We start from the raw sequence: 21,864 nt of genomic DNA, 5'->3' as shown, positions 1-21,864 counted from the left end.
ATGGATTTTTCTTTATATGTGGTTGGTTTCTTTTTTCTAACGGCTTTTAATATTCTGTTTCTGGAATCCTGACTATATGTCTATTGTTTTTTATCATGGCTAATGGGAGTTCTATGTGCCTCACTTATCTCTAAGTCAAATTCTTTTTCTTTCTTTGGAAAATTTTCTGCCACTACTTTTGTGAACCAAAATTTTTTTTTTATTGAGTTTATTGGTACATTTAGGGATACAGTACAGTTACATTCATTGTTGGGATCATGTACCTTTACATGGCAAGTCTTGATTCTCATTTTTTTCCCCTTACCTCTGCCCTCCCTTCACCCCCTCCTCCCCTCCCCATCTACAAACACTTTATTTTCATCTTTTCATTCTCACACATATTTTTCTTTTCCCTTTTTGTGTGAACCAAATTTTTATGTTTGTACTGTCTTCTGCATTTTCATTGATGCTGTTCAACCTTATGTTATTCTTTGCATCCTCTAGAAGCTGTTCAATTGAGTTTTCATGGTCACTTACTATTTTTAAGAAATCTTTCTTTTCATGATCACTAACTGCATTCCTGTCTTCTAGGTCTGATATTCTGTCAGCACATTGCTTCAGTCTGCCTCATATACTTTCAACATAATTTTTAATCTCCTGGTATCTGATTGAATCTGTTTCATGGATTCTATATTCTTCCTATATTGAGCATTCATGGTTTCTATCATTTTCCTAAGTTCCTCTTTTTTAAAAAAAATTATATCTTCTCTAGATTAACTAATCATGCCCTTCATTATGATCTTCATCCCTGAAGTTTCTGAGAAATTATTTCTGATTTGATTTTTTTCTAGAGACTCATGCATTTGTTTTATTACTTTAGCAATTACCACTTCAGAGAGTCCAGATGGGACTTTCAAATTGTTTTACCTCATTGCCTGCTGAATTTGCCTTTGGCAAGCTGGAAGTCTGGGGTTGTATCTTGTTTCTGTGTTTTCTAGTTTTCTGTTTTTTATTTAAATTCGTGCACTGATGCTTATAAGTTGTTTATGGTAGGTATCATTATTGCTAGTGTCAAGGACCCTTAGGAAATGACTGCTTCTCAGAGATGTCTTCCAGGTGTAGCTGGCTTTTGAGTCTGTTGTAAGATCATACCTCCTCAATTTACTGGGGATGAGAAAGTGCTAGTTCTTTGACACTGTCCTATAGTATTATTTGTGACCCTTAGGCAATCTGTCTTGATATACAAGGAAGAACACCTCATTAGAACAATTATGTCACCTTGGCTAAAGTAATACAGTCAGTAATAACAATAGCATGAAACACACCCTAATAAATGACAAACTCTGGTAACTTTTTTGTGTGTGTGGTACTGGGGCTCAAACTCGGGACCTGGTGCTTGTGAGTCAAGTGGTGGAGCCACTGAGCTAAATCCCTGGTCCTAACCCTGGTAACTATTAATTTGCCACCATTGACCGTATGAATAGGATTTGAAATTATACAACCAAATCTAAAAACAAACCAGAAAATATTGTACAGTAAATATCCCCTGAACATGGCAATTTTATCCTCAGGGGAAAAATTTTAAAAAGAGCTAGGGAAAAAAATAAAGAAATAGAAGAGAGGGTGCCTCTACCTGCCTCTCAAGCTCAAGGTCCTGAGTTTGATTCCATGTACCAAAAAAAAAGAGAAAGTGAGAGAAGAGAAGAGAAAGGGATTAGAAGCAAGGCTAGAGGACAAAGGCACGTTTCTCAAACTTTGGGAACTGAAGAAGACAGTAAAGAAAAAAAGATGGAGAAACAGAAACAAGAACAGAACAAAACAGCACCAATTAAAAAAGAAACTAGAAACAATGTTCTAACTTGTATAAAAACAAGAACAACAAATCAAGAAAAAAAGAAAAAAATAAACAAAGAAAAAATAAATAATAAAGCAAAGAAATGAAGAAAATCAGAAAAAATGTCCACTTCAGGGTGTTACTTTGACAGAGGGGAGAGATAGTGAGTGCTCAGAGCTTTGTTAATTGATTCCATCCATCCAGAAGTAGAATGATGACAGTGGTGGATAATCACAGCAAATCTGGGCCTTCCATTCCGTTGAAGTTCAGGCTACTTCTGGCTTCTAGCTGTGAGGCCAGGCTTGAGGTGTTCAACCCCCAATACTCTGAGTACCTCCTACTGCCTTGAACTCAGCTCCCTGCCAGCTTGAATTCTACTCCCTGGCTTCCTGCCTGCATGAACTCTGTTGCGCCACACCTGCCAGATGGAGCCAAACCACAGCTGCTCTGAGTTGTGACTTCTGTTGGCCCCTTTCCAAAATGGCTACTGGTCAATCCAACCTCTCCTGGGTGTCATTTGAATCCAAATAACTCACCAGCCACTGCAGTCCACAGCATCTACCCCTCTGTTCCATTGGTGCATATCTCCATGGAGGTCTCAGGGGTCACCAGTACTCACTGTGCCTCTGCAAATTCAAGCCACCTCTCCTACACCTCAAACTGGAGCTCAGGGAGAAAGTACCACTTGCCCCCTCCCTCTTCTATGTTGTGGTCCCTCTCTTTACTCTCCCCATGCGATCTAATTCTCACTTTAGATCTTTGCTAAGTCCTGAGTACCCACTTCACTTCTCTTTCTCTTCCTCACATTGCTATATTCCAGTGTCTGGTTTCCAAATATCAAAGAAGATGTTTTTTCTCTTGGATATGTTCTTTAATATCTCCTAGGCCTTAGTTTCTTCATCTGTAAAATGGAGATAATCATAGCTTCTACTTCCTTGGATTGCCATAAAAGTTAAATGAGTTAAAAGAATAAAAAGCTTGCTATTATTATTATTATTAGTAGTAGTAGTAGTAGCAGCAGTAGTAGTATCATTACTTCTTTCTTCTGAGCCACTTACCATATAACTTTAGTTTATGCATTTGTCACACTGCATTGAAAATTTTTTATATAGCACTGTTGCTGACTAGACTTTTAACTCCTTAGAATTATGAACTATTCTTTGTTCATCTTTGGAGCCCCAGCACCTGGCACAATGCCAAACATGTTTTTTGACCAGCCAATATTTTTGACCAAATGGAGAAAGTCATTTGAGCCCAAAATTGGAATTTGAATATTGTAATTGCTTCACCATGAATCTATCAAATTGTACAGAAAAGATGCATGGTATCACTTAGAATAGGTCTATCTCAAAACGTTGCAGGACTGGTTTGCCTTTCCTTTCACTTTGGGGGGCTAATTGGAGACCTTGCTGTATGCCTCAGCCTATACTTTTGTTGATCATCTATTAATTACTAGCAACTTTGATTCCCTTTATAAAGCTTCAGGAGTAGAAAAAAATGTATATGACCACACTAAGCTTTGGAAATCTAAAATTTATGCCATGCTGCCCATGGAACTGGGCAATCAAGGTCTGATTACTCCCTCTCAAAAGGAACTTACAGTCTTCCATAATTTCAGGAATCTCTCTGAACCTGTCATGACCTACAAGCTTCATAAAGAGCTGGTCTCTGCTGCCAGTAAGTATGTAACTACTTAATTGTGCTGTCCTGGTTGTTTCATAAGTTACATCAATAAGCCAAGAAAACCACTTAACGCATAAAGGACCAAAAATATATACTTATTTTGTTCAGTCCCATGTGAGCATATCCCCCACATGCTAACTGAAAAGTTGTATAATTTTTCACAAATCAGTGTTAGTTGAATGGGTTGAAAAAAATTGGATAACTTGAGGAATGTGATAAATTTAGACTTTATTTAATGCCTCTTCCTTCAGAACAAGTAAACTGGCCTACATTTCTAAGGGGCAGTAAAAGTTACATCACAGCTATTGTTACAGCTACTTTCAACACTTTGCCTGTTCAAGTTATTTGCAGTTCTTCTGTAAAGCATTGCACCTTTTAGCATTAACTTCCCATTTTCTAGATGAAAAGACTGAGGAAGCTGACTGAAGGATACATGGGAAGTAGGGCATACTGAATCACCTCCAGGGTTCGCAGTTGAAGATCCATTAAGAGTTTTGGCTCAGTCTATTGTAATGACTATTTCACACCTGGGCACACTCATCTTGCATTGTGCCCTGTGTGGTGGACAGAATAAGGATTCAAGGATCTTGACCTCTTAATGGGTCTTTGTTGAGGCATAGAAGCTTTGCTTCACACTTTTGGGTTCTCCTGGTAATTTTCCTAGGAACCCAGAGGCAGCAGCATTGCACTGAGGACCCCAAGAAAGGTGGGCAGGAAAGGTTTTCCAACTGGAAGTTTGTGTTTGGGGCTTTAGAAGCAACCTGTTGTGGCCAGAACTCTAAGATGGTGTTGTCTTGTGTTCTCTTCTAGCTTCTATATTTGCCATTCCTCTAAGTTTCTTTCTGTCTTTCTCTGTAGTTTTTGTTCTCTTCCTCTTGTTACTTCTCTATCTCTGTCTTTGACTCTGTCTGTATCTCTGGTTGTCTTTTTCTGCATCTGTGCCTCTGTGTATCTTGTTTTTGTGGGGGTGTGTATGCACAGGAAATTTTTCTAAATTCATTTGCCCAGGAAGCCAAACCATTTCTTTCTTTATTTCTTTTAACAGAATCAGACAACCTGGATTACCGCCTGGGAGCTATTCATTCCCTAGTATACAAGCTACCAGAAAAGAACCGTGAAATGCTGGAACTTCTGATAAGACATTTGGTCAAGTAAGTAACTGCTGGGTTTTCAGAAAGAGTTCCTGTCCGAGTAGTGGCCCACATGGCAGGACCACAGAGAAACTGCTCATGAATCCCAGTTTGTGTAGTCATAACTCCCAGCTGCTTGCTGGATAGACTGAGTACTCTGCAGAACATGAATTTATTTTGACCTTTGTATATATCCTCTCAGAATCATGATGCAGCTGACTTGCCTGTCAGTTTAATGCTAAGGTAGGGTGCAGGCTGTATACAGGCTTTGCTGTTAGACAAAGCAAGTTTTGAGTGGTAGCTGTACAGCTCATTTAGCTTTATAATCTTAGGCAATCCACTTTGAACTGATTTGGTCATCTGTACAATGAAAACAGTAAAGCCAAACATACAGGACTATTAATGTGGATTACAATAAACCTAAATAAAGTGCACAGCACATAGGAAAATCTCAAGAAGTGGGAATTGTTAGGTGTGTGTCACCTTCTTATTCTGGTGTAGCAGGTAGTAACGCAGCTTTGCAGAAGTAGGCTTGGTCATGGGCTCTGAGATAGGTGTGTGGAAGGGGCACGTGTGCTCCAAAGTGGTGCTTCCTGGCCAAAGGATTCAGTGTTGTGAATAAAGATAAACTTACCTGGCTCAAAAATAGGCAGAAAGCAATCTTAGAAGGATTTAGCTAACCTTGGTTCTAGCAGTCCCACTTTTAGGCATCAACTGTAAAGATACACTCCACAAATAAGGGTTTGTAATTATAGCATGATTTTTGGGTTTTTTTTTTTTTTTTTTTTTTTTGTGACAGGGCCTCACTAGGTAGTTGAGACTGACCTGGAACTCACTATGTAGCCCAGGCTAGTCTCGAACTCACAGTGATCCTCCTGCCTCAGCCTCCCGAGTGCTGGGATTACAGACATGCACCACCACGCCCGGTTTATAGCATAATTTAATAAAAGATTGGAAATGATATCAATTCCAACAATAGAGACTTGTTAAGTAAATGTATATTCAACTATGTAATATTATGCATTCATAATAAAACTGAATGTGAAAGATATCCATAAACTTGTTTTTGTAGTAATTTCCAGAGTTTATTACAAATTGCAGGGTATAAAACAAAATTCAACCAAAAAATCATGGTTTAAAACAGGGTATGTAATATGCTAGCTTTTTGGTGAGGAAAATAAGAATATACGCATATATTGCATTATTCTCCCCAAATGAAATCCAGTAAGATAAAAAATTTTTAAAACCCTCATGACTTATTTTATTTCTCAAGTGAAATCCAGTAAGATAAATTTTTAAAATACTCATTGCTCCAAAGCTTAAATGCAGAATTACCACATTACCCAGGAATTTTATTCCTAAGTATTTACTTAAAGTAAAAACATATTCCATAAAAAACTTGTTTACAAATGTTCATAATAGCATTATTCATAGTTGTCCAATATAGGCAACAGGGAAAGGGGACGTTACTAGAACCTGTGCAGTAAGTCCTAGTCTCCTGTGAGCCATGACAGCAGAAGGTGAATGAGTTAATATATAGACAGAAAAGATAGAGAAAATGAGATTTAGAAAAGAAGCTGAGCTTTGGGCCTGATCGTTGCTGCTCTGGGCAGCAAAGATGAAAGCCCCCAAGCTTGCCACACCTTTTTATTCAGGATATCAGGAGAATCAAAAGTAACAGATAACTCGGGGCAGAGTTCAGTACATCAGGAGAGTGACAAATATAAAAGGCGACTCAGAGAGCAGCTGTGGTGAAAATCCTGAAACAATGCGGAAATATTAAGATGAAGATTTTGTTCTTCCCCAGGTTATCTTCAGCTGGTGTAATCTTGCTCTGGACCATTGAGGTCTTAGCTGTGACCAGAGGTGAAAACAGAGTTATGTGTCAACATGTCATAGCTGGCCTGTAGACAGGAGGGCTAGGCCTAATCAAGGGATGGCTATTTCCCCAAAATTATGTAGAATCACTCCCAGCAGTCCAAAGGTAGAAATAACCAAATATCCATCAATAGATGAATGGATAAACAAAATAACCATATGGTAGACTATTATTTGGCCATCAAAAGGAATGAAGCCTTAATCAATGTGGATGAACTTTTAAAACATGCTAAATGAAAGAAATCGGACCTAAAAGTCCATATATGACTCCATTGATATAAAATGTTAAATCTATAGGAACAGAAAGTAAGTTGTTGCCAAGGACCAGGAAGTAGTGGTATGAGAAGGAATAGAGTATGACTGATAATAGATACAGAATTTCTTTTTGGAGTAATAAGAACTTGAATCTTGACAGCTGCACCATCATGTGAATATACTACAAGCCCTAATTTCCTTTTCAAATACTGAATTTATAGCATATAAATATATCACAAGTTATAAAAATAAACTAATTAAGAGCTGAGGATTTAGCTCAGTGGTTCAGCCACCTGCCTTGCAAGCACAAGAATCCAAGTTCAATCCCTGGTAAAACAAAACAAACCAAACAAAAAAATAAACTAATTAAAATGGTTATATAGGGGTAAGTTTTAAATAATGTGTAAAGGATAAGGATAAGAGCTAGGTTCCACCAGGTTTTCCTTCTAATTAGTTTCAACTTTTAAGTCATATTATTATTTTAATTTCTAAAAACATTAAATAAAAAAGAAAAGATTATAACCTTAAAACTGAACACTAGAAAAGCAAAAGAATCAACATGTTTATCAATTTGATATCATAATGACACAAAGAAAGCATTTTAAAAGGGTAGTTTTGCTAATTAAGAAAATGTTCATATAGTCTAGAAAGGTAGAAATTGTTGACCTGAAACAGATAAGCTAAAGAATACTGTAATTTTGTCTTGGTGTCCTCTGACTTATGCTTAAATGGATTATACTTTAAAAGCAAGAAGAGCTGCAAAGAACCTTTAAGCAACATCCAGTAGGTTTATTGGTAGTGATATAATTATGATTTAAAATGCACACACATACAAGTCTCACAAGGATACAGCATAAAAGTAAATATATTAATTTTATCAGCACTAAGATTTGTGATGTAAAAAAGATATATGGATACAAAATTAAAGATGCAAGGAAATCTTATATAACACTAAAGTTAAATCAAGAATGTTAATATGAATTTATGATTTTTTTTGTTTTGTTTTTTGAGACAGGGTCTCACTATGTAGTTGAGACTGACTTGGAACTCACTGTGTAGTCCAGGCTGGTCTCAAACTCACAGCAATCCTCCTGCCTCAGCCTCCCGAGTGCTGGGATTACAGGCATGCGCCACCACGCCTGGCATGAATTCATGATTTTAAAATAAAAAAAGAAACAAAATTTTCTATTCACTGAAGCTGTGTTAAAATGATTCTACCCAAAACATAATGAATATACCTAGTGCCCAGTTCTAAATACCACAAGGGATACTTCAAAACATGTCTGATTCCAGGTGTGAGGCTAGGAATATACAAGGTGAGCCTTGGATAAGTTATACCACATAGCAAGTAAGAATGGAACTACTAATATGGTTATATTTAAAAGAATACAAGGACCTACCTGTTTGAAAGGGCAGCTGCTGATGACATTTGTGGCAACCTCAACACCAGGATTTGATTATAATGCATTAAATAAACAAAAACTCACGGGGTTTGCTAAAGGAAGGAAAACTTTTCATTATAGAACACCAGTTGATAAATGTAGGAGGAATGATATAATCATCTCTAGTCTGCAACTTCACTCCCTATTATTGGTGGTCTTCAAAACCATTAGGTAAAATAGTACTGAGGAACAGGGTATTTATATAATTTCATTATATTGCTCACAGGTTTCTTACTAATTAAAATGGAATAAAATGGTTTTTTTTTGCAATGAAGCAATATGAGAGACAGACACTACCTTAAAGTAGTTGATGAAAGTTAACATCACTAATACTGGTACATACTGACCTTATATGCCATGCTGTTTAATACAGTAAGAAGTACAGAGCATAAACAATGGAATATTTTTGCCAAAAATGTTGAATCCAATTCAAATTAAGCCCATCAAGTATACAGGAAATGAGAGATATGGAAAAATAGAGAATATTTGATACTTCATAAGAACTGCCTTGGACTTATCAAAAGCATGTAGGGGTACTGTTTTATAGTGAGACTAAAGAAACAAACAGATGCAGTGTATGAACTTTGATCCAGATTTGAATGACTCATGAAAGACTTTCTATGACATTTGAGAAAATTTGAATATGGGCTAGATGATATATAATTACTGTACTTTTTAAAGATGTGAAAATGTTACTGTGGTTTTGTAGGATTATTTGCTTGTTCATTGAAGATGCATCTGAAATATTTTAAGGTTAAAGCAATCTATTTTCAAAAGGTTCAGTAAGGAGAGAGAAAGTACAGAGAGAGAAGGAAAATGTGGCCAAATATCAAGTCTTGAATCTATATGTAAGCTGAGTGTTCATAGCACCAATCTTTCAACACTTTTATGTTTGAAAATTTTTATAACCAAAAGTTGTATGAAAAATATAAATTTAAATACAGATTAAGTTCTTTTTAAGAAATGTATATCAAAGAAAATTCATGTATTTTAAAAATGAATGTAATTATCCTTCCTGCCAAATGCTATTCTCATAATCTATTTGATGATTCTATCTGTCTTTGTAATATGTTCCCACTGCCAGCCTGTTTTTAGGGTAACCAGGCAGAAGCAAATTGACCTCAGCCATTTTTGGGTTCCCAATTATCCACTTGTTTTTGATACTTGAAATTTCTATCAGTCAGAGATAGGAGGCCACTACGGTTTCCCTCCCCAGTAATCTAACTACCAGTGGAGTATTACAATGAAAACAAGTCTCTGGCTTAAGTCTGCCGTTCAGACATATGTTTACCAATAAGCAGATACAAAAAAGTCTTGCACAGCCTGTTCTATAAATTCAGTGAAGTCCCGTTTCTCTGTTCTCTCCCATGCTCTGACAGCATCTGTTATAAAAGTTTCACTTGAGGCAGATGAGACAATACCATAGTAATGAAATTGGAACCAAGCAGTACAACACTGTAATCTAGTGTGCAAACACAAGACTGTACAGTCTCAGGCCTGGATCACTGTAAAAGTCACAGGGTTTAGGATTAGTGGAGCTTTCTTACTTTTTTTAATATTACTCCTGTTATTTTGGAAGCAGTATTGTACATTGTAGAAATTTGAAAATACAGAGGAAAAAAAAGTAAAACCTTTCTACTTCCAGCATTAGTCACCACTGATAATATAATACCTATTATTTTGAATCGCTCCCCCTGCTTCCCTTCCTTCTCTCTCTTTTTTCTGTGTTTATCTATCTATATATATTTGTATTTTTTGTAACCAAGGTAAAATTACAGTATTCTTTAGCTTATCTGTTTCAGGTCAACAATTTCTACCTTTCTAGACTATATGAAAATTTTCTTAATTAGCAAAAAATACCCTTTTAAAACACCCTATAGATGTTTGTATAAAGTAGTATTCAATATAGGATCAGGCATTATCTCTACTTCTTGTATCCTTTTCATGTCTTAATTCTAGTATAGTCCCCCACTTTTTATGACATTGGTTTATTGACAAGGCCAGTTGTCCTGCAGAGTGTAACTTATCATTTTGTTTGCATTCTTCATTGTATTATTTTTTGGCTTATCCCTCTATTGCCTGTATTTCTTGTAAAGTAGAGTTTATATCTAAAGACTAAATAGATTCCTCCTATATTCCTAGGTAGAACAAATCACAGATGATATGTATATTAAGTTAGATCACATCTGAAGATGCATAACATTAGTTTATCTACCTTACTTATGTTGAGATTGACCGTTGCTATAGTCTTTTACCCTGTCTATGTAAAGTGAGGGTGTCTATGCAATATTTCCGTCCAATCTGTATAGCTCGAACACATCTAGGCAATGAGAAAATCATTTTTATCATCTATTATGTAATTAAAAAAGACCTCAGTGTTAATTGGAAATGAAATTAGAGTTTTTAGAAGCCCTTTTGGCTTCTACTTACACTTTAAAATGCTAATTAGTTAAAATACTAATTAGAGTATGTATGTTTTCACAATTAGAATATTACAATAATAACTAAGCTGCCCTATAGTACACATGTAAACTAACAAAAATATGTACCGAATTTCATCAGTTCAAGGGACACTTTTTGTTGAATTGTCATCTGAATCCTGGATACAGCTTACAATCAATGTCTTCTCAAAATCACTATTGTCAGGTAGCCATTTTGATGTAACTGTATTCTCTGCCTCCACAAACTTGGTAACAGATGCTGATAATGTAGTCATTTCAGTTACGTTTATTATTCAGTTAATTTTCTATTTAAATGTCTTCAAGATATTACATGATTTGACAGTGACATTATTGTTTCTTAGTGGTGCATAAAATAAAGTCTGATTGCAGTTGATGGCATTGATAAAATGTAGGCTATTGTACCATGTTTAGGTATTTAAAGTAATTTCCAGATAATATAATACCAGTGGAGTAAACCAAAGCTATCTGCCCTTAACAGAAGGAACCATTCTTGGGTAGAATGCTGCTTCTCTGGAATACTAATTCACTCTTCTCTCCCTTATAATCTTTTCTTTTTAAAGAACTTTCTATTGTGCAAAAACTTAAATATGCATATCAAAAAATAGAGGAACCAATACGAGGAACTCTTGTGTATCCATCACTGAGCTTTGACTGTTATCAACCTAGGACCACTTTTTCTCATCTAGATCCTCTGTTTTTCTCTCTCCTCCCATGTTATTTGGGAACAAATCCAAGACATCATGTTGATTTTATCTGTAAGCATTTCAGTTTATATCTTGAAAAGAAAACTATTTGTAAACTTAAATAAAATAACATTATCATATCTAAAAAGAAAATAATAATTACTTAATATCATCAAATGTTGTGTTCAAATACCCAGTGGTTTCAAATGTATTATTTTCCCCTTTGAATAGTATCCAAATTGCACATGTACCTGGCAATATGATAAAATGATTTTAAGCCTCATTTAATCTCTAGCTGAGGTTAACAAATGTTTCCCAAAAGGGTCAGGTAGTACATATTTTAGGCCTTGTAAAGTGATATGACCTCGGTCACAACTACCCAATTTTATTATAATAGTGTGAAAACAGCCATGGATTATATTTGAATGAATACAAAACCTGGGTTTTAATAAAAATATAGATGGTGTACTGAGTTTTGTTTGATTGCTCTAGTTTGGGGATGCCTAATCTATAACCATGGTTCCCAAACTTTGATAAGCCCTAGAATCACTTGGAGAGCTAATAAAGAACACAGAGGACTAGGCTTGACATACAATAAGAATTCTGTATTTTAACCATGTTCCCAATGTATAAGTTTCCTCTGTAGATTTCTTTTTTCTTGTAATTTATTTGTTAATATATATTATTAAATGTAATTTTATATAGTATAATTTTATTGAATATAATGTTGTGTATGCTAATATATTTATTAATATATTTTCTTGTTCTTTAAGCTTTTCCACAATTGGGTCTGGAGACTTGCTCTTGTTCCAGTTCTTTTATTTTGGTATGTGTGTGTGTGTGTGTGTGTGTGTGTGTGTGTGTGTGTGTGCGTGCGCATGCGCATATTTGTGTAGAGTGACAGAGGGCAAGCATACTTAATAGATGATTCATGAGGCACATAATGTATGGCTGTCTCTCCCTTCCTATTGTTTTTCAAGATTTATTGAATAGTAGAACTAGAAGACCCTCTAGATTACCTAATGACTGTCTCATTTTATATCTGAAGGAATGAATACCTGGAAATGGAAAAGAAAGGCCCAGAGCCACGCGGTACCATAGTAATGGAACCAGGAATATTATTTGAAGTGGTCATCTAATTTAGGAGTCAGGTTACATAGGCATTAGAATCATTGAACCTTAAAGGTAGATGCAACTTTCAGTTTCATATAAACAGCTACCTACCGTTCTTCCCAGCTCCCTTCTAAACCACAGGTCTCAAACTGGCAACGTATGGACCAGATCGAGGCCACAACAGTGTTTTATTTGTCTTGCACTACTTTGAATAAAAAAGATTTAGCCTCCCACTTTTAAAAATTGAAATAGCTCATATCAAAGTGTAGATTTCAGGAATGAGACGATCTGACCACACTGGACCTACATACCCATATGGTGGCCATGGTCAGCTGGAATTGAGTAGTAGTCACACTCTCTGTAATGGTTCAGGCTTCTAATTTGCCACAGCCCTCATCACTCCTAAATGCTTTAACAAAAAGTTTAACAAACCCTTACCACTCTTAAGTGCTTTAAAATATACTATGTTAGATTAACAAAAACTGGAAATAACTTTCTTGATGACATGTTTCTAAGGGTGTAATATTTCTCCATAGAATTTCTGCTCATCTAAATACGGCAGCCACTTCCCATCAGGTTCATATTCCTCATTTAAATTACCTCTTTGTCGCTCCAGGCATTTAAATTTATTGTCTCTACACTACACTGTCCACTGAGAATTATTTTCTCCTGAACTGGAGACTTGTTACAACCTCTCTCAATTACCCATTTCTTTGTTTTGAATTTTGAAACTGAGATTGTACCATTTTTTTTTACTCTATGTGGAATAGAGGCTTTTTACAAATTCCTTTGCCATCAGGTCATATCACAAACGTCTATGTAATTCACTATTCACTATGCCTATTCGCTATGTTCTGGCTTTATTCATTTGTTAACTCATAACTTAAGGTATGATGTGTATCTCTGAATGATTTTCTAAATGTTTAATCTATGTGGTATAGCTCAGTGGTAGAATGCTGGCTTAGCATACATGAGGACCTTGCTTCAATGTCTAGCATTTCCAATATATATATATATATATATATATAGATAGATAGATAGATAGATAGATAGATAGATAGATAGATAGATAGAGGACAGATGGCACTTGCAAAGAAATCTCCCTTAAAGAATAGGTAACCTTCTAAGTCTTCCTAGAAGGCCAAAAAGGAATAATATCCTAAATGGTATACCAGGAACCTCACTCAGAAATAGGTGACTTTTGATCAAAATGTCTACAATGGAAGCTTTGGTATCTCAAGGGGAGCTAGACAATCAGTCAGGCTAATGAATTGAGATGACTTTAATATTTAGGCACCAAAAAATATGGATTTAATCCCTACCTTGTCATGTATTCACAAGCTGTGACCTTCCTAAGTGCTTTACCCTTGGTGAACCTAGTCTTCAAAGCTAAAATACACTGTTTTTAGTAGTTGCGATGATTCAGTGAACTACTCAGATATTAAACAAACATCGGTTTCCTTCAAATCTCACAAAGGAATATAAGCAAATGTTTTTACTTTTCCAGTAGTGGGTTAGCTATTTTGGACTAATTGGTGGCAGCATGGAGACAGTTTTTCATTTTAAAATATTAAAATTTCTGTCACTAAATAATAAAGGTTAATTGCAGAGGTGTTTAATCTGTTGAAAGGGGCCCATCAGCAGCCTGACACTATCTAAGCCCCTGAATGCTTGCTGCTTACTGTCATCTAAATGGCATCCAGCTTTTATCAAGGGCTTAACAAACATCATTAAGATTTGTCCAAGGATTCTATCCCTTTAATTACCTACTTAGTGTCACGAATTTGCTCATTGATGGGTGATTCTCTTAGAGGCCTTGGCTTGTGTGGGTTTAGGAAATTAGTGTTTTGAGTAGGCAGCTGACAGGCCTCTTTTCTTACCTCCACAGCTAAACTGGCTAAAGTCCTGCATGCCTTGTACTTGGCTGCCTTCAGTAGTATTTTAAAAAGAATTAAAGGAGCTCAGTTCTTTTATAAATAATTAATTAGTACCTGCTGTGTGCCAAGAACATGCTTGGAAGTTGTTTATCACCTAGTAGGAGAGGCAGATAAGTAAACAGAAAATTCTACCATACTTGGCTTGCCAGTGGTGTCAGGTTAGATGAGGACAGTGGGCCTTGGTTTCTCTAAAGGAGTTGTCACATAACCATAATCTGGAAAAATTAAGAAACATTCCTTAGATATGGTGGAGGGGGCTATGCTTGGCAAAGAGATTGGCATAAACAAAATATGGTCTCTCTGAAACAGGATGAGTATCCAGAAAACCCTAATGTAAGCAGTTTATTTTTAAAATTAATTTTATTGTATACTTTTGATATACATAATGATCACATTCATCATAAGAAATGTGTACCTGTACATAATATATCTTGATTCTTCTTTTTCCATATTTTCCTCCCCTCCCTTCAACCCTCTTCCACTCCTTATGTACAAAAGCTTAGTTTTTATTTTTCTCTTGTTTCTTTTCCCTTCCTTCACCCCCTGACTCCCTTTCTCATTTGAACATTTTCTTCCTACTTCCCAAAATCTGTCATCCATAGGATAACAAGAACAGCAAAGGTCAGCATAGAATGGAGGATCCCAAAGAGATAATAATAACAATAGATATTTTTAGGGTGTCAAGTACCATGCTAAAGCAATTTAGCTCTATTAATTCCACAACTCCCTAAAATAGGTACTGTTTATTCAAGTGGGAAAACTGAAACTCAGAGATTAGAGTGAGTAAATGTTGCCTGTTGCACTGCTGGTGAGTGTCATTGTGGAATTCAAGCCCATGTCAATTTTCAAGTGGTGGTGAACCTGTGGCAAATGTGCCACATTGGGCTGTTTATTGTCATTGAAAGCTCTGAAAAGTTCACCATCACTGGCCTAGACTGTGCATAGGGATTAGGAATAGGAGACAAGCTACAGAGACCTTAACTCCTGGGGTGGGGAAGAGGCTAGCTTCTTGATCAGAGTGACTGGTAGGTACTTTCTCCATGTGCTTTTTTGTTTTTTATACATGTCATTCAACTTTTATGGAATGCCCTATTGCTTTCCTTCTGCCTCTCCAAATTCTTTACCCTTCTACATCCTGGCTCTTAAGGCTCAGTGTTGCTAGATAAATTTGCTATGTCTTCATATGCTGACTTTGCCTCCTTATTATTCTCACCTCTGGGACAAAGTACTTGACACATTCAGCTAAAAGGAAGAGAGGTTTCTTATGGCTCACAGTTTCATAGATTTCATTTCATGATCTGCTGACTCCAAAGTAGGGAAATCAGGGGGAAGGGCATATAGAGCAAAGTTGCTCACTTCATGGCACCCAGGCAACAGAGCACAGGGGATCATTCTGAAGGAGAGATACGTACCAAAGGCATACCCCCAGCTGAGCCCCACCTCCTAACAGTACATTCAGCTATGAATATTATTGCATTAATCCAGTGATTGTTATTGCTCTCTTATGAATGAGTCATTTATCTGGGAATCTCTTCATCCAGTCAAGCTGACAAGTCAGATTAAATGTCACAAGTCCACCCTTTGTCAATTTATGTCTCTTTAACTGTACTTAATCTCCAAATAAACAGAATAATAAGTTAATGATTAAGCCTAGCATGATGCAACCATGCTCTGTACAATCACAAATGCAAAGATCCCTTCCTCAAAGTCTCAAAAGTTCCAGCATTTCTCTATAAAATTCACATTCAAAGTCTCTCCTGAGATTTAAGACAAACCCTTAACTGTGAACCTCTATAAAAAATCACAAGCAAGTTACATAATCCCAAGGTACAATGGCATAGGGTAAACATTACCATTTCAAAAGGGAAGAAAGGGAGATTTAAAAAAAATAGGACCAATGCAAGAACAAAACCTAGCAAGCAAATAGTAGTTTTTATAGCTCCATGTTCAGTATATCCAGTGGTAATATGTGATTTCCAAAATCCTTGAGTCGGCCTGCCCTTATGGTTTTTTTGGTTGTAGCCCCCATGGCCTCTCTCAGGCTGGCTCCATTTGATGCCTGCAGCTTTCCTCAAAAAATATTCCATGTTCTTCGCATGTTCTGTTTCTGCGGGTCTCCATAGTACATTAAACTTAATTTTCACAGCTTTATACATGCATATCTCAGGAACAAATTGCACATACCTTCCTTTGAAATATGAGTGGGTATCTCCATGACTTCATAACTCTTGCATTTTGCATGCCTACACATCCAACATCACATGGATGACTCTGAGGTCAGCTACCATTACTAGCAGTAACCAGGTCTTCTTGGACCATTGATACAATGGCCTTTGAGAACCTGGATGGCTGAGCATGGTAAAATGAATCCAAGGAACCAAGTCCCTAGATTGCCCTTCTCAAGCAGAGAGCCTAGAGGCTTTCTTCTCAAATGAAGGTTACACTTTTATACCCTTGAGCCTATGATGGGTGCAGTCTTATTATCTCTTGAGATGCCCTTAAGGTATCTTTTTTTCTTGTTCCTGTTTAAAGTAGTTTATTCCTCCCCTGTTGCACATGAAATAATACTAAGAATCAACCAATGGAACCACATCAAATAAAAAAGCTGTACAAGAAAAGAAACTGCCAACAGAACAAAAAGACAACTTATAGAATGGGAAAAATATTTTGTCAGCTATTCTTTAGACAAAGGACTAATATCTAGAATATATAAAGAACTGAAAAATTTAGCCCTCCCCAAATTTAAAGACCCTATCTAAAATGGGCCACTGAAATAAACACACACTTCTCAAATTAAAAAGTATGAACTGCCCATAAATATATGAAAAATGTTCTCCATCACTGGTGTCTTAGTCATTTTTCTCTTGCTGAAACAAAATACCTGACACTCAAAATTAAAGGAGGGAAATTTTATTTGGCTCACTGTTTGTAGAAATTTCAGTCTATAGTTGGCTGGCACAGAGAACAAACATTGCAGAAGAAAAAAAGTTCATATTGGGCAGAAGGCAGCAAAGCAGTGAAGAAGCAAGTGATGAGCAACAACCATTTTTCTGTCCTTATATTTTATCTAGGTCACCTGCCTTTAGGGTGGGTAGCACTCACACCTAAGTAAGGCCTTCGTATTATCCACTCCCAGAACTGTGTCAAAATAACCAGTAGAATAATTTGATAATTACATGGCATTGATCCCAGGATCACACACTTAATCCCAGTATAGCACACTCTAGGTCCAGCCACCTCAGAAAAGCCCCACTTATAACAGTTTGAGGCTTGTGGGGAACATCTAGGTACAAGCCATAACAGCTAGTCATTCAAGAAAATCAAAACAATACTGATATTCCATCTGCCTCCAGCAAGAATAGCTATAAACAGGAAATCAACAACAAATGTTGGCAAGGCTGCTGGGGTAAAAAGAACCCTCATTCCTTGTTTGTGGGAATGTGAAGTGGTACAGCCACTATGGAAATTAGTATGAAGATTCCTCAAAAAACTAAAACTAGAAATTTCATTTGACCCAGCTATTCCCCTTCTAAATGTCTTCCAGAAAGAGTTAAAGTTAAGCTATTACAGTGATACATGCATATCCATGTTTATAGCAGAAAAATTTATAATAGCTAAATTATGGAAACAGCCCATAGGGCAATCAACAGTTGAGGGTTAAAGAAAATGTGGTATTTATGTATACTGAGGTACTACTTTGTCTTAAATAAAGATAAACTTGAGCCATTTATAGGTAAGTGGATGGACCTCAACACCATAATATTAAGTGAAATAAATAAGACACACAAGATTAAATATCACATGGTTTCTCTTATATGAGAAACCCAAAGTACAAATAAAGAGCAAAATAAGATAGATAATAAGAAATAGGGAGACCTTTTTCAAATGGGAAGGGGAACAAGAGATGGAGAGATGGGATACAGAAAAAAGAGAAAAGTGATTTTGAAAAAGAGTTGAAAAAATAGAAATAGAACTGAACAAATAAGGAGGGGAAGAAGAGTTGAAGGAAGCAGAGACAGATGAGAGAGGAAGGGTACAATAAGAGAGGATTAAACTGTTATGTGTATGTACAAACTCCCCATAATAAATGCAATCATCATGTACTGCAAACATGTAATAACAAAAGAAAGGTTAAAAAAAACATGACTGTCACAATATATAAGTATAAAATGTACTTGTGATCCATAAATAAACTTCTTGTTTCATTAAAAAATAATAGTGTTTGTTTTCTTTTTAATGTCATTAACTTCTTCAGCAACCACATTTCTCCTTTGGTCACAACACAACTTTGCACACATTCTTTTTGGGTCAAATTAAGTTTTTCAAATATTTCTGCTCTGCTTTTTGCTCCTTGTTCCCACTATAAATCTGACTAAAAGCAGCCAACAGTACTCAAGCTAAAACATGAATGCAGGGCTGCCTTGAAAATTCCTTTGCAAGATCAGTTAGGCTATTGTCCTTAAACATAGTTTTAGGGCATGAACAAAATGTAGACAAACTCTTTGCCAGAATGAAACATGTATGGCCTGCAGTCCAATTCTCAATAAAGTTCTAGTTCCCAACTGAAGCTTCCTGAGCCTGGTCTTTACTGTCTGCATTCCTGTCAACATTCTGTTCTTCTGAGCTCTGACCATAATCTCCCTTTATACTCCCTATAGAGCATTCTTGATCTTTTCTAGCCCATATCTCCAAACTTTTCCAAACTCTTCCCATAAACTAGGTCCACAGGTTTTTTAACTTCATGGTCAGCTATAGTCCCAACAGCTGCCCTATTTCTGCGGTACCACTTTTCTTATTAGTCAGCTTTCACATCACTAGGACAAACTTCATGACACCTGTAATTTAAATGGAGAGAGATTTGTTTTTGGCTCATTGTTTCAATATTTTCAGTCTATGGTCAGCTGGCACTAAGACAATAATATCATGCAGAAGGAAATGGTGAGCAAAGATGCTCACTTTATTGTAGCTGGGAAGCATAACACAAGGTAGTCAGTGAGAGAAATACCTTCTCACACTCACTGACGCACCTCCAACTAGGCCCAACCGCCTTGCAGCACGTGTGTCTGGGAACATCATTGGATTAATCTACTGATGTTGATAGAGCTCCCATGATTCATTCACTTCCTCAAGGGTTTCAATCCAATCAAGTTGACAAGATTAACTGATATAACTCCTAAGTACATACTATACTGTATTGCTGACTAGTTATTTCCAGTCTAATCTTTTCTTCTCATATGTACTTTGGGCTTTTCCTTTCCTTTGACATTTTAGCTTCTCTTACCGTAGTACCTGCACCTACTTACAGTAACTAAGTTTCAGTTACAAGGAGGTATTGGAGCAAATCTTGTTAATAATTTTCTTTCTCTTCTGACAGCGTTTGTGAACATAGCAAAGAGAATCTTATGACCCCATCCAACATGGGAGTGATATTTGGGCCCACCTTGATGCGTGCTCAAGAGGATACTGTGGCTGCTATGATGAACATCAAGTTTCAGAACATCGTGGTAGAAATCCTAATTGAGCACTTTGGCAAGGTATGCATTCCCTGTCCTTACCATAACTCTAAGCAAGGGACATTTGCCCCCAACTACCTTTTCAGATTTTGTCATCTTCCTTGGCTCAAATTCACAATTAAAGGAAACCTCATTATGATACAGTGACATTTAGTGGTAATACTGGCACTGGAAATTTCATATATTCAGCTATTCTTGCTTAAACATGTAACTATTTTATTATCAGGTACCATGTGAAAAGTCATTGTCTGCCTTTAAGGATTTAACAATGTAGTATGGAGGCAAATATGAAAACAGAAGAAAATCTTGGGTACAAAATTTTTTTATGTACAATATAACTGTAGGAGAGAAGAAGCTTATCTTCGTACCTGTCACAAGGTTCATGATTGTGAACCCTATAATGAGACAAATTAATAAGATAAAACCACACAAATTCATTTAATACGTTTTATGTGACATGGGAGCCTCACAAAATTATGACCCAAAGAAACAGGTAAACTAGTACTTTATGATTAGTGATAAAATGGTATTTTCCAATTATATTAAACTGGAAGGAATTCAACAAGACCTGTTTGCTCAGATTCTTTGCTACGTTTTCAGTGTATTTGAGGATAAGGATGTTTATTTCCTGCATGTATAGGGAGGGTGCCTCTGGAATAGTTTTGTGACCTGCTTTAGAGGAACGTCAAGGAATTCTTTTATGGCCTGTTTGAGGGAAGAAGGGCAAGAGAAGGCCTAAGAGACCTGCTTGTTTTTACTGTTTCCTCAAACACCAAGGTGCCCTATTTTAGGATAGTAACTCTTAAACTCCATCAAAACCATTTATGAATACCACTCCCCATCAAATTCAGGACCTTACACTTGCCAGGCAAGTGTGGAACCACTGAGCTGCATCCCTGGCCCTACCATATATAAACCAGTATGTACACTTATTTAAACCACCTCTTATTTCAAGTAATTAAAGGGGGTATACCACATGTTATCTAAAAGCACAGTAAATGTTTAAATTTTAAAAATACACATTGCCATTAATCCACTTCAAAATGCTCCCCCCCATTTTGAACACAGTCAAACCATCATTCTTGTCACTTTCTGGAGCAGTTCTGGCAGTTTTCTTTCATGAGTGCCCTTGGTTGTGCTGTCTTGGCTTCCTTAAGATGTCCTGAATCAATTCAAAATATTACCTTTTCAAGGTCATTCTAATTTGGGGGAAGAGCCAGAAATTTCACAGAACCAGATCTAGTGAATACAGTGGATGAGCACACACACTGTAATGGTTTTATAAGCTTTCTTCTCTGTTAAATAGCACACGACAGCAGCATTCACTATATTTTGGATCACATCTCATGAAGACACTCACAAAAGAAGACTTGTGTAACTATTTCAGAAGTTTTCAAGAATGATGTGTGTTCAGAGGGGAAATATTTTGAGGGGATTAATTTAAATGTATCTTTTACTGTAATAAATTTCTTTACATAAATATTTTTCATGTATTTCAATCACCCCTTAATTTTATATAGTACATAAAATACAAGGTTTTATACATTATAGTCAGGTAAAACAATGAAAAAGGTGAAACAAAGAAAGAGATAGAAAATATACCCAAGAATGAGGTCAGAACAAGAAATATTAACATGTCTTGTATACTTACCACAGATGGCCCTATATAGTTGGCTATAAGCTTTGTAGCAGCCAATGCCATCCTTGGAAAGCATCATTTAATACAAATTTTCCTTTGGGCAGAGAGGCTAGTGATATAATCTAGGTCTGTCCACATGTCAAGGCCAAGCTCTGCCATTTAGCTGCATTAGATAAGATACAGGCTGGAGCATGACTAACACAATAGATGTTTATTTCTTAGTTTTAAAATAGTCCAAGGAGGTGGTCCAAGACGAGTCAGGTGATTTGACTGGATCAGAATCCTCGGTTCTTTCTTGTTGCTCTGTTCTTCCTAT

General features: G+C 36.4%; 1 protein-coding gene across 4 annotated transcripts in view; it reads left to right on the top strand.

The window, feature by feature from the left end:
• Ophn1 (oligophrenin 1) overlaps positions 1-21,864 on the top strand; it is a 418,396-nt gene that overhangs the window by 317,785 nt on the left and 78,747 nt on the right. For all 4 annotated transcript variants that reach the window (XM_010632184.3, XM_010632183.3, XM_010632182.3 and 1 more), the window contains 3 exons: positions 3,432-3,490; positions 4,542-4,647; positions 19,771-19,930. In XM_010632184.3, the coding sequence (XP_010630486.1) occupies positions 3,432-3,490; positions 4,542-4,647; positions 19,771-19,930 (325 nt within the window). The remainder of the gene's footprint in view (positions 1-3,431; positions 3,491-4,541; positions 4,648-19,770; positions 19,931-21,864) is intronic.

Source organism: Fukomys damarensis, unplaced genomic scaffold (genome assembly GCF_012274545.1).
Source record: "Fukomys damarensis isolate Sample0158 unplaced genomic scaffold, DMR_v1.0_HiC HiC_scaffold_39, whole genome shotgun sequence".
Taxonomy (NCBI): domain Eukaryota; kingdom Metazoa; phylum Chordata; class Mammalia; order Rodentia; family Bathyergidae; genus Fukomys; species Fukomys damarensis.
Note: the sequence above shows the minus strand (reverse complement) of the source record. Positions and strands in the feature narration are given on the sequence as shown.